The sequence below is a fragment of the Myotis brandtii genome, unplaced genomic scaffold, assembly GCF_000412655.1.
Source record: "Myotis brandtii unplaced genomic scaffold, ASM41265v1 scaffold1310, whole genome shotgun sequence".
Classification (NCBI taxonomy): Eukaryota; Metazoa; Chordata; class Mammalia; order Chiroptera; family Vespertilionidae; genus Myotis; species Myotis brandtii.
The window spans coordinates 77806-90170 of NW_005354633.1; the positions used below are offsets into that span (position 1 = coordinate 77806).

The following is a 12365-nucleotide window of genomic DNA, read 5'->3' on the forward strand; positions in this document are numbered from 1 at the left end:
TCTGAAATATGTGAATGCCGCCCTCTGCAGGCAGGAGGAGGAACTGCACTGAGCATTTTCCACCAAAGCAACTTGAGAGTTCTTATCATTCCATACTCAGCTCAGTCCAAAGTCCACCGCCATGGCCTTTATTCCTCCACTTTCAAAGTAACTAGAGAGTGGAGGCAGGCTGTGCCTTTCTCATCAGACCCTTCTCCGAGAGCATGCCAATGCCAGTGCCTCCTGGCAGCCCTGTTTGCCCGCCTCCTGAGGATATTTTCCCAATCAGGGCGGGTTGAAGCCTGCTGCTCCCAGCCCCTGCAGCCACAGCCTTGGATGCTGACCACAAGGACAGCCAGGTGCAAACTGCCTCTGGAGCGGGCACTGTGGGTGCACGGAGGAGACCAGGAGCTTCCAGGAACACCCACCTTGTGGCCCAGTCTGGACGGTGAGAGAGAAAGGTGTGGGATGCGCAGGTGTGTCTTTGGGGCATGTGGGGCCTGGAAAAGGAAGGGCTTGACCTCAGGGTCACATGGTGAGAAAACTGCCTTCCTTAGGGAGCTAAGCCACAAGAGCTGTTTGTGGTCAAAAGAAATAAAAAACGTATCAATGAAGGCATGAGTGAATGAATGAATGAATGAATGAATGACAAGAAGGAGAAAGATTGGCTGAGAGAATGGACTGATTTTGTGTCTGACTTTGTTTCTCAACGTTGAACTCAGGGCTTTCTCTTTCAAGAGAGCCCTGGTGAGAGGCGCGTCCCCAGGCGAGCAGACAGCTCACAGGACACAAAAGGACGGTTTACAGCTGTCCACACCTGCGGGGGAAACAGCTGGTTTTCAGAAAAAAAGAGGAAAGGAAACCCACTGGCAGGTGGGCGGGAGTTGGTGGTGCTTATCGGAAGGTCTGTGAGGGACAACAGGCAAAACCCTGTGTACGAAAGTCAGTGTTTGGGAGGGGACTTTTTTCCTAAGACCGTTCACCCCGTGGACTTTCTCACCCTCTCTTCAGCCCACCCTCCTCCCTCAGAGTTAACACTGTGAGTCCCGTGCTGCCTCCTGCTCTGAAGATGGTGGGTGTTCCTGGCTGTGCCGCTGGCTTTCTCCTCCCCGTCCTCCTCCTCCAGGTGCCCACGTGGTGCTCCGCAGGTCCGTGTTCTCCCTCAAGCTTTTTACTTTTTGGCTTGTTTTCAATGGCTCTTCTGTAAAGATAAAGCAGGCTATCCAGAGGTCACACTGTATCCGGGACTGTGGCTGTGTCTGCTGCCAGCAGGGGGCTGGAGGGCTGGGCCAGGAATGGGGTGATGGCCTTCATGTCAATGTCCCTTACTCCTGTGGGTAGACCTCATAAAACTCATAGCTGTAATATTTATCTAAATTTTTATTGCGTATGTGTGATTTTAGCCTGTTTAATTTTGATGTAAATGTTTGTAAAATGATGTTTACACTGCCAAGAAAACTCAATCTGTGTACAAAGAATTTGGACTCAAGATCCCTGAGCTCTATCTGGTTATAATCTTGGGAAAAGGTATTTATTTTTTCTGGGACATGAGTTTTTCCTTTATATAATAAAAAGACCTTCAGTATAAAGTTTTCAGACACCAGGCTTAAAGATAAACCAGCTATGAGATTATAATAATGATATTTTTACCTCTGATTTAAGGTCAATTAGGCAGTGAGTATCAAATGTTTAATTTCCATATATGTTGACTCAACAATCCTACAAGAATGTACCCTAAAGATAAGCTCTCCCATATGTACACTTATTATATACTAGAGGCCTGGTGCGCGAATTTGTCTATGTGGGGTCTTGCCAGACCACCCCGATGGGGACCAATTGCCGGGCCAGCCAGGGGGTGGAGCTGTGGTGGTTGGCTGGCCAGCCCCATCCCCTGGTCAAACGCCCAGTCAAGGGGACAATTTGCATTTTAGCCTTTTATTATATAGGATAGTGTTTATTGTGGGGCTGTCTGTAGTCATAATTGATGTAGGAAAGTTTAAATGTGATGGTGGCAACATTTAGGACTTTATATACTAAAATAGCTGGATGTTCCTATTGCAGAAATTGATACACAATGACCCCATTTATGTGAAGCAGAATGATATTTTCCAGTTCATCATGGCTTTAAGGAATGCCAATGCCTTTTTCTAAATTAAATGGCTCATGTAACATGTGTGGCCAACAGCCCAGTACAGTTGGTAAGGAATAGATATCCTTCGAGTTATACCAGTTCCCTGGGTTGTACACAGGAAAGGAAAGGAAGGGGTGTTGGCTCAGTCCAGCCTAATGGCCAGTGTCATTCTCCTTGTCCAGGACTGCCTGATCCACGCTCCTGGGACAGACCAATCAGGAGCTTCTTCTCTCAGGTCACATGCCTTTGCCATTAGTACTCAGCCCTCCTGAGCACCCACACAGCATGCCTTTCTGAACCCTTCCCACCCCACCCTGCATTTGCTGGCCCTTAAATCCTAACCATTTACAGGATCCCCAGGATCCTGGGCCTCCGAATGCAAATGTTGCCCAGGGGGCATCAGTCACCTTTTAGTCATCATGGTTTTCTATGGCAAAACAGCTTTCAAGCAGATGTCTTTAAGTGACTCGACAAAAAGGGGTATTTTATAATGTAGGCAAAGTTCCCATTTAGGCCTGCAGGCATCCTCTTTCCCTTCCCTGGGGATCCAGCTCTCCTCTCTGGTAGGACTGCCCTGCTTCTTAACACCTGGAACCACTAGCATCCAAGTTTTGCACTTCTCTCAGTAATTCTTTTACATTATTATTTTTAAATTTAAAATATTTTTTAAAATTTTCAGTTATAGTAAACCTTCAATATTATATTAGTTTCAGGTGTACTGCATAGTGGTTAGATATTTACATAATTTACACAGTGTTCCCCCTGATAAGTCTAGTGCCCCCCTGACACCATACCTAGTTATTGCAATATTATTGACTACATTCCATATGCTGTACTTTACATCCCCGAGACTATTTTATAACTGCCAATGTGTATTTTTAATTCCTTCACTTTTTATACCCAGTCCCCTTAACATGTGTGGCTAAGGGGAGCTAAGCCACAAAAGCTGTTAGTGGCTTACCCTCTGGCAACCAACAGTTTGTTTTCTATATCTATGCATCTTTCTTGTTTTCATTTATTTATTTATGTATTTATTAGATTTCACATATAAGTGAAACCATGATATTTTTCTTTTGTTTGTCTGACTTATTTCACTTAGCATAATACCCTGTAGGGCCATCCATGTTGTCACAAGTGGTAAGATTTCATTCCATTTTCTGTGGCTGAATAATATTCCATTCTATATACTAGTATGTACCACATCTTCTTTATCCATTCAGGAAAATAGTTTGTATGGAAAAAAAATTCTCTATGATTCCAAGCCTTCATAGTTATTAAAAATAAAAGACCTAAAATAGCTTACCCTACCTTATAAATTCTACTTTTCACCTTGGGATAGCCATACACTATAATCCTCCCAGCATCCCACCCCAGCATGCAGTAACCTAAATGTCAAGGTCATAAACATCTACTTATCCTTCTAGGAGCAGAGTGCTGGGAGGCAAAGGGAAGAATGACGAGGGAAGTACCTTTCAATATCCCTCTCTCCACCACAACAAAAGAGAAATGTTTAATAAGTTACTTTGCCATATTTAATTATCAATAAATCTCTTTTACATTGGTTTTACCTAATTCACATATAAATGCATAGAAAAAATGCCTTCTCAAAGACCAAACTATCAATAGTTGTTACTTCAGGGGAATACAGTTGAAGAAGTCAGATTTTATATATAAATCAATTTAAAAATATGTATTAACTTTTTGGAAAGTAATACAAATAAGAAAATATGTATGGGTCTTTAAATAAAAAAATGCAGATGGGTCTTTCATCTCTTCTCCCCTCACTCATCCCCTCTAATCTCTCTCTGATTCTTATGCAGTGCCCGGGTTTTCTGTGAAGGGTCCAGCTGAACCCGTCATGGTCCTGCTAGGGGCAGATGCCACTCTGCCCTGCCAGCTGTCCCCTGAGCAGAGTACAGCCCACATGCACATCCGGTGGTACCGAGCCCAGCTGTCCCCCGCTGTGCTTGTGTACAAGAATGGGCAGGAACAAGGTGGAGAGCAAATGCTGGAGTACCGTGGCAGGACCGAGCTGGTGGGGGACTCCATCGGCAAGGGGGCCATGGCCCTGCTGATCCACCACGTCCGTGCCTCTGACAATGGCCAGTACCGGTGTCAGTTTAAGGATGGTCACATCTCCCAGGAGGCCACTGTAGAGCTGCACGTTATAGGTATGTCAATCTGGCTCACCTGTCCTGCTGTAAAGCAAAGAGAAAGGTGAGGATGTCTGGATTCCTAAGCATGTCCTTGTGATGCTGACATGCTACTTTACCTTGCAGAATATTTTTTTTGTTTTCTTCTTTTTTAAAATAATCAAAGTTGAAATTATTAGATATATCCCCTTTATGTTCCTACTGACCAGTTCTAGCCTGCCCCTGTCCCCTGCCCCAGGCCTTCAGTCTATTGCAGGACAATGTCAGATGTAGTTTGCTACTGGCCCTGAGAACTCTGTTTAGAGCTATCAGCAATCCACACCTTGTGGCGCCCGCTGCTGGGGCTGAGTGCCTTTGCAAAGGACCAAGATGTACATCAGGTCTGGTTTTCCTAGCCCCAGGCCCAGAAGCAGAGCAGGCCAAGACTGAAAGCCTCCAGAGATCCTCCTCTGCCTGCCGTCTAACTTTTATTCTCAGTCTTAATGAGCCTCAGGCTATAAAGGCACATACAGCAAGGCATAGACTCCACTGGGTGGGACTAGCGGTTTTCCCACAGTGTGGGGCAATTGCTCCCCCTCCAGCAAAAGCTGCCTGGGTGGTAAAGGTCTCCCTGAGAAGGATGTCCTCTGCAGTATGAGGACAGAAAACTGGGGTGGCTGCCTTCTGAGCTCTAAACCCAGAGGCCCCAACCCTGGATTCTCCTCACACAGCTCCAGTCCACTCTGCCCTCCCTCTGCCAGAGGCCAAGGTGAGTGGCTGCACAGGAAATTTTGTGCATTGGCCCTTTAAGAGGGTGCCTGAATTTCCAGCCATCTCTCCTTGGCAGACAGAAACCCTGCTGCTTTTCACAGCCAAATGTTATGTGGGTACCCTTCTCAGTTCTGGTGCTCTGGGCTAGGGAGCCCAGCTTGGGATTTAGACCCAAGAGCTCTCAGTGGGAACTCCCAACAGCTGAAATATCCCTCTGGAACTTTAGCTGCCGCCTGTGGGAGCCCAGCCAGCCCCCTCGACCTCTGCCCTTCCTACCAGTCTCTTTGTGGTGTCCACTTTCCCTCCTTGGTTATTGGGGTTCTCTCCCGCTAGTCTTTAGTTGATTATTCAGAATTAAAGGCCTGGTGCATGACATTTGTGCATGGGGGGGGAGGGAGTCCCTCAGCACAATTATTGCTGAGGTGAAATTAATGCTGGCTGTGAGCAGTTTCTTGACCTCTGAGCTTCAGTTTACTCATCTGCTTAGTGAAGGGCAGTGTGGCCTTCAGCCTCAGAGACTCCCGAGCACCAAAGACCACGTGTCTCAGGCACATGCCTTCTCTCCTCAGGCTTGGGCTCTGACCCTCACGTTCACATGACGGGGCCTGAGGACGGCGGGATTCGAGTGCTCTGCTCCTCAGGTGGCTGGTTCCCAAACCCCAGGGTGCAGTGGAGCGACAAGGCGGGAGTGAAGCTCCTGTCCCACTCTGAGTCCCTGACCCAGGATGGAGATGGGCTCTTCCATGTGGAGGCATCACTTGTCGTCATGGACAGCTCTCTAGGCAATGTCACCTGCTCCGTCCAGAATCCCCTCTCTGGGCAGGAGAAGGTGTCAACCATCTTCCTCCCAGGTCAGTGAGGCACAATCTCCAAGGCACAGCTGGGGGTGTGGTAGGGGGAGGGAAGGAGGGTAGGGCTTCCCTCAGGTGGTCCTCACCGCGTCTGTCCCTGCCTGTGTCAGAGCCCTTCTTCCCCAGGGTGTCTCCATGGAAGGCAGCCCTGGCTGGGACCCTCCCTGTGCTGGTGCTCCTCCTCATCGGGATCAGCTACACTGGCTGGAGAGAACATCTGGCCAAAGAGAGAGAACTAAAGAAGAGGGATGATGAATCTGATGAAAGTGATCAGATGAAGTGTGAAAAGGAAAAGGCGCTTAATGCCAAAGGTAAATTGGAGCAGCAGGGCAAATCAGAGCTTTATAAAATAGCTGGGGATACATTGTGCAGTGAGAATGGGGAAATAAAAGTTGCCAAAGGGCCTCAAGGAAAGCACAGGGTACCGAGAATCCCACAGGAGCCCCAGGGAAGGAGCAAACCACGTGGGAAGCCAGGAGGTCTGTGGGAGTGGCCATGAGCCTCCTCATGTTGTTCAGACCATGCTGCGTCCTTCCATGCCTCTGTGCCCAGCCTATGCTGTTGCTCCAACTGTGGAACTGTCTGCCACCATCTTCTCTTCCTATTCCTCCTTCAAGAACAAGCTTCAGAAACCACTAAGAAATCTTAAACCCCATGAAGCATGGGCACGCCTTCTTCTGTGGCTCTGTGACACTTCCCAAGTAACTTCTCTTAGCTCTTGTCATGTTAGATTTGACATGTAAGTCTGCTAATTTTCTTGCCTACTTTACTATGGTGTCCCTAAGGGAAAGCCAAATTTAATTTATTTAGCTACTTTCCGAACTCTGGAGCAGCTAAAACCCACCTTGATGGAGTTTATATCTTTTCTTTCAGCGAATCTCGAAGCAGAGCTGGGTGAGTCTTGCTTCTTCTCATGCCCTGGGGAACTTGCTTTCCTTTCACACCTGTTGTGGGTTTCTCATTGAGTGCTGTTTCTTCCAGAGAGGCGGAAGAACTTATACGCTGCAGGTAAGACTCCCTGGTTTCCCCTGCCACCTGACGTCCTGATGCCCAACACTTCCTCACCTCCTTCTCCTCAGAGGGGAAGACTAAGAGATTCAATAATAATCAGTGGAAGAAAAATAAGGGGGAGGGAGAGGAATGTGAAGCCCCAGATGAATGTCTCACATGTTTTACCTGGATTTGTTCTGTTCAGATTGGAAGAAGGCCCTGCTATATCCTGGTAAGTAACTCTTTGGCCTCAGATCTTGCCTCGTGCTTCTGGTATTGTGAGCACAATAAGCAGAGACAAAACCACAACACACACACACACACACACACACACACACACACACACACACACACATTGTGAAAATGTATTCAGTTTCAATCTGTAGTATTTTGTATTTGGATGCTTAAGTAATCAATTGTTTTCCAAAACTAAGGATAGAGGAGAAATAGCTGCTAACCGGGGACTTTTACAACACGCATAGGGTATGATTCAACAATAATTGTTAGCTCATCCGTCATGGAGAAGAAGGCACAGAACTCAGAGCAATTTTGATGAGATTTGGGAAGAATAAAAAGTACCCCATTATAGCAGCATTTCTATACTGAAATTAAGGTTTAAAAGAGCAGATAGGTCATGGAGAAGGAAAGCACAAAACTCAGAGCAATTTTGATGAGATTCGGGAAGAATAAAAAGTACCCCATTATAGCAACATTTCTATACTGAAATTAAGGTTTAAAAGAGCAGATAATGTATTATATTTTAAATTTTGGAAATATATTAACTATGATTTAACTATTTGAAACAAAGAAAGTAAAGTTCAATATACAGGGATGGATTTATGTTTGCAAATAACTCAATATCATTTATAAAATTTTTAAAAATATGTCTATCTGGTGGTAGAAGGAATTGATTGTTGTTATACCTTCTATGTATTGTATGGGTTTTAAGTAAGAGTGTGTGTGTGTGTGTGTGTGTGTGAGCGCGCGCCTGTGTAATAGAGTTGGACCTTGAAAACATATCAGGTCATTCTTTGAACGTATGTGTGTGCAATTTCATATGCCAGACATTGTGCTGGATGTTGGTGGCATGAGCCTTTATCTCTGACCCTATGGAACTTAAATCCACTGGGAAAGTTAGCTAGCAACTGCACACAGCCTGAAAAGTGCTTTGATAGGAGGAGGTCAGAGGAGCCCCTCACAAGAATATAAGTTAATGAGGCAGTTTCTATAGAGTTTTCTGTTACAAGACGCTTAAAAATGTTCCCATAATTCCAGGGGAGACAGCAAGTACTGAGGATGAGGACAGAAGTTTTAACTCTAACTCTTAACAGTTTCAGCTGAGGAATAGGGTCATTCTCTGTCTTGGCCTCAGTCTCCTTACTTCTAAGGCAAAGAGTTTGGAATGATTTCAGCTGTTCCTCAGGATTCTCTATATCAGTGCTATACTTGTTCCAGGAGGGAAGTTCTGTGAGAGACCATAACAGTGCTCCTGTCGGGAATCATGGCCATGTCTTTATTTGCTATCATCCTAAGACTCTATGATAATATCCAACCTTTAAATAACAACACAGGTCTTATTATAAGAGAAGTGGCCATGAGCAGAAGCAGATGCAGTAATTTGTCTCTGAAAAAAACACACACATTGAAACTGATTACAGGGGTCAAAATAACAGAGGTCAGTTGAGTAGCTTAAGCCACATTTGAGGAGGTCACAGGCAGGGAAAAGCCCCCAAATAAAATAAAATGAAAGGACATTTGATAGGTCTGGTCCTCACTAAGGAGGGCCATGGAGATCTTAAGAGCATAAGCACCTGGAACACCGGACCCTCTACAGGTGTCCCCTAACCCAGCATCTGGATGAACTAGGTGATGGTTCCTAACCTGAGGCAGGGCACAGGAAGCTACGCATGTCCCGTAGTTTCTGGACACTACCAGAGTGAGGGGCTTAGAGGGGGAAGTGAGGAGAGTCCAGAAAAATTAGCAATGAGCCAGGGTTGAAGCATCCTCCTCCTTTTCATTTCCTGGCTGTGTGTCCATCTTGATCTCAATTGGTATTGTTCTTTTTCAGACTGGAGGAAGGAACACTTCGACCTTGGTGAGAAGTTCTTTATTTATCTTTTTGTCTCTCTTCTAACCGCCCCCCATTTCCCTTCCTAACATCAATGCCTAGTCGAAGATGGAGGCAGCATTTTTCTGGTAAAGAGAGGGAAGAACATGCAGGTCAGTAAATGTTAACCTGAACTGAAACTTCCTGCTGGGATTAGCTACTCCATTGTGCTTCTGCCTTTGTCTGCTGGCCCAGCTTTCTCCTCTGTGGAGTCCACTTGGTTCTGAAACAGAAATTAGAGCAGCCCTTCTGCGAGGAGACCCCCAACTAGTAAAAAGTGCTCAAAATGGCAAGAGTAACTGGGCTGCTGTCTTTAAAGATGTCAGCCCTCATGGAGCCTGTTACTCATTAAGGACTGTAGGTCTGATTTGCAGAAAACACAGAAAGAGCATTATTCTCAAGTGAACACCACAGTCACTGACATTCTTCCAAAACACGGATAGCAGCATGGATGAGATAAGGCCAGATGAGTAGCAGTGATTTGCAGAAAACACGGAAAGAGCATTATTCTCAAGTGAACACCGCAGTCCCTGGCTCACTGACATTCTTCCAAAACACTGATAGCAGCATGGATGAGATAAGGCCAGATGAGTAGCATCGCACCCCGGGGAGAGCACAGCTAACCCCCCAGCCCCACCTCCCCAAACACAGTTTCAGAGGAGTGGTCTTTCACCACGTAGCCCACGTTTGCTAATTTGTGGTTCCGGTATAGCAGATGTCTGAAATTTACAGTGTTGTCCTTTCCTTTCTTTTCTTCCAGCTCCTGTGACTCTACATCTTAAAACTTTTCCCCAGAACAATTCTGACACAGAGAGAAAAGAGACCTTGAGAGAGGAAACACAGGATCTCTCTCTTCGTAACAAGCAAGGAAACGGCAACCTCATCACACTGAATATGGAAGGCTTCACGTCAGGGAGATATTACTGGGAGGTGGACATTGAGGACACTGATGAGTGGACTCTAGGCATTTATGAGGAGCCCACAGACAGCAGGGGATTACAATTCAGAATCTTAGAGAAGAAGGGATGTGACTACAGGGCTCTCGCCTGTTGTCTCCAAAAAATTTCTCTAGAAGAGCCTCTTCTGATAGAAAAGTGTCCACAAAAGATTGTGATTTTCTTGGATTACGAGGATGGTGACATTTCTTTCTATAACATGACTGATGGTAGCCACATCTTTTCTTTCACCCAGCTCAGCTTCTCTGGGTCATTGTATCCTTACTTCAAACTGGAATCCATGGAGCTTTCCCCGTCTGCTCAGTATTAAGTGATTTAGAGGGAAAACCCTATACCATGAAGACAGTAGCCCATTCTCTGTAATGCTGCTGGGATTCCAGTCTTGATGGGTGGCCCCGAGCCATTGACTTCGAAGCCTCTTGGCATAAGGCCCTATAAGTCTGCATGGCCAGAGTGTCTGACTACATCAAGCAGTGTCTCTTAAACAACCTCCAGAGAAGTAGAATTTTTTGCTTATTGCTATAAATGTTGTTTCTTGATTTATATATAATGTATCACAGAATGATAATTTTCTAAAATGAATTACTGCAAAATGAAGTGAATAAAAGACACATGATTACAAGTGGTAATTATTATTAGATTCAATATACCTGCAATTATTCTGTCAATTTGCTCTAAAAGTGTTATAATATACTCTCTGTCTGTATTTGTCTCAGAAACAACTGGTAAGAAAGTTTATATAGAGGCACTTGTCTGTGGCCCACATGTTGAGTAGCTTTGCTAATACAATATTTAAAGGAATAAACATTTAGATAAATATCCTGACATTTCTCAATACCAGTACTGCATAAAAATGACAGAATGTGTTTTCTAATATTAAAAGAGAAAAGTGAAACTATAATTTTATAACAAGCTGATCTAGATCTTAAATGCAAGGATAATTTGAGGAAAGAAAACTAAACATCAGTCACAATCTAATCCTAACAAATGTGATGGTGTCAACATGATGGAGGCTGGAGGCCAGAGTGAAGTCAGAGGCATTTATCATGTTGAAGAAAAGAGAAATGACTTTGCCTAAGATATTAATAAGAAAATTATCACTTTATACTCTTGGGAATTCTCAGTGTGTCCACAAGCAGAGATAAAGAAAGGTCTTCTTCTCCCTCCAGTCACTCTACCTATTATGTGACCCAAATTGAGCTTCTGGAGAGAGAAACTACACTGTGTGAGATGAAAATTATATCAGAGGGAATTAACAGCAGATAAGCCATTGCAAAAATAAATGATTAGTGAGCTTGAAGATATCGACATAGAAACTATTCCAGATTTAACACACAGAGAAAAATTAATTTAAAAAGGAACTCACAGACACTGACAACAGTATGGTGATTACCAGAGCGAAACGAGGGGTGCGGGGGAGATAGAAGAGGACAAAGGGGGGATAAATTGTGATGGAAGAAGACTTGGCTGTGGGTGGTGAATCCACAATACAGCATACAGATGATGTGTTATAGAACTGTATCCCTGGAACCTATCTAATTTTATTAACCAATATCACCCTAATAACATTCAATATAAATGTTTAAGAAAATGAAGAGTATTGGTGAGCTGTGCGAAAAAATTTAAAGGCTCTAATAGAAAAGTAATTGGAGTCCTTGAAGAGAGGAAGAAGATATATTTTTTAAAAAGATTTAAAAAGATAGAGTCAAAAATATATCTAAATGTGATCATTATAAATTTTGGATTCAAAAACAAGTTTTACACAGAGATGAGATTTTAGTGGCTATCAATAAATCTAAAATTATGAAAATGTTTAAGCCGGTTACAAGTTGAGACAAAAAGACTAGATTTTCAGAATAATTCAAGGTAGAAATAATGAAGATAGAAGGAAAGATTAAAATCAGGTACAAGAGGGGGTTCTGACCAGATGATTTTACAGAACTGATTCATATGCTCACATGCTAGAATGACAGTTAGAGGGAGAATAGAAAATGGCAGCCAAATAGGCAACAGTGTCATGCACCTCCTCCTAGGGCCCAGCCAGAAAAGCAAATAAATTGGAGAACATCCACCCTGAATTAACAAATTAGACACAGCTGAGGAGACAATTTATAATAAGGAATGGCAAAGGATGCCTAGATCAGTGGTTCTCAACCTTGGCTGCACATTTGGCCAGAAAAGCAAATAAATTGGAGAACTTCCACCCTGAATTAACAAATTAGACACAGCTGAGGAGACAATTTATAATAAGGAATGGCAAAGGATGCCTAGATCAGTGGTTCTCAACCTTGGCTGCACATTAGAATCACCTGGGAATCTTTTTAAAATCCTGATTTCTGGGCCTCATCCTCTGAAAAATTCTGTTTCTTTGTTATGGGGTGGGGCCACAACATTACTAACAAAGAAACAGAATTTCCAGAGGATGAGGCCCAGAAATCAGGATTTTAA

The 12365-nt window shown here is 44.1% G+C and overlaps 1 protein-coding gene across 1 annotated transcript; it reads left to right on the forward strand.

Moving 5' to 3' along the window:
• The first annotated feature begins 212 nt into the window (after positions 1 to 212).
• Positions 213 to 10400, forward strand: LOC102243807 (butyrophilin-like protein 1). Its single transcript, XM_014534676.1, has 10 exons — positions 213 to 427; positions 991 to 1127; positions 3931 to 4281; positions 5583 to 5864; positions 5975 to 6175; positions 6738 to 6758; positions 6846 to 6872; positions 7060 to 7086; positions 8923 to 8949; positions 9722 to 10400. The coding sequence occupies exons 2-10, from the start codon at positions 1049 to 1051 to the stop codon at positions 10225 to 10227; spliced, it is 1521 nt and encodes a 506-aa protein (XP_014390162.1). The 5' UTR covers positions 213 to 427; positions 991 to 1048; the 3' UTR covers positions 10228 to 10400.
• The last annotated feature ends 1965 nt before the right edge of the window (positions 10401 to 12365 follow it).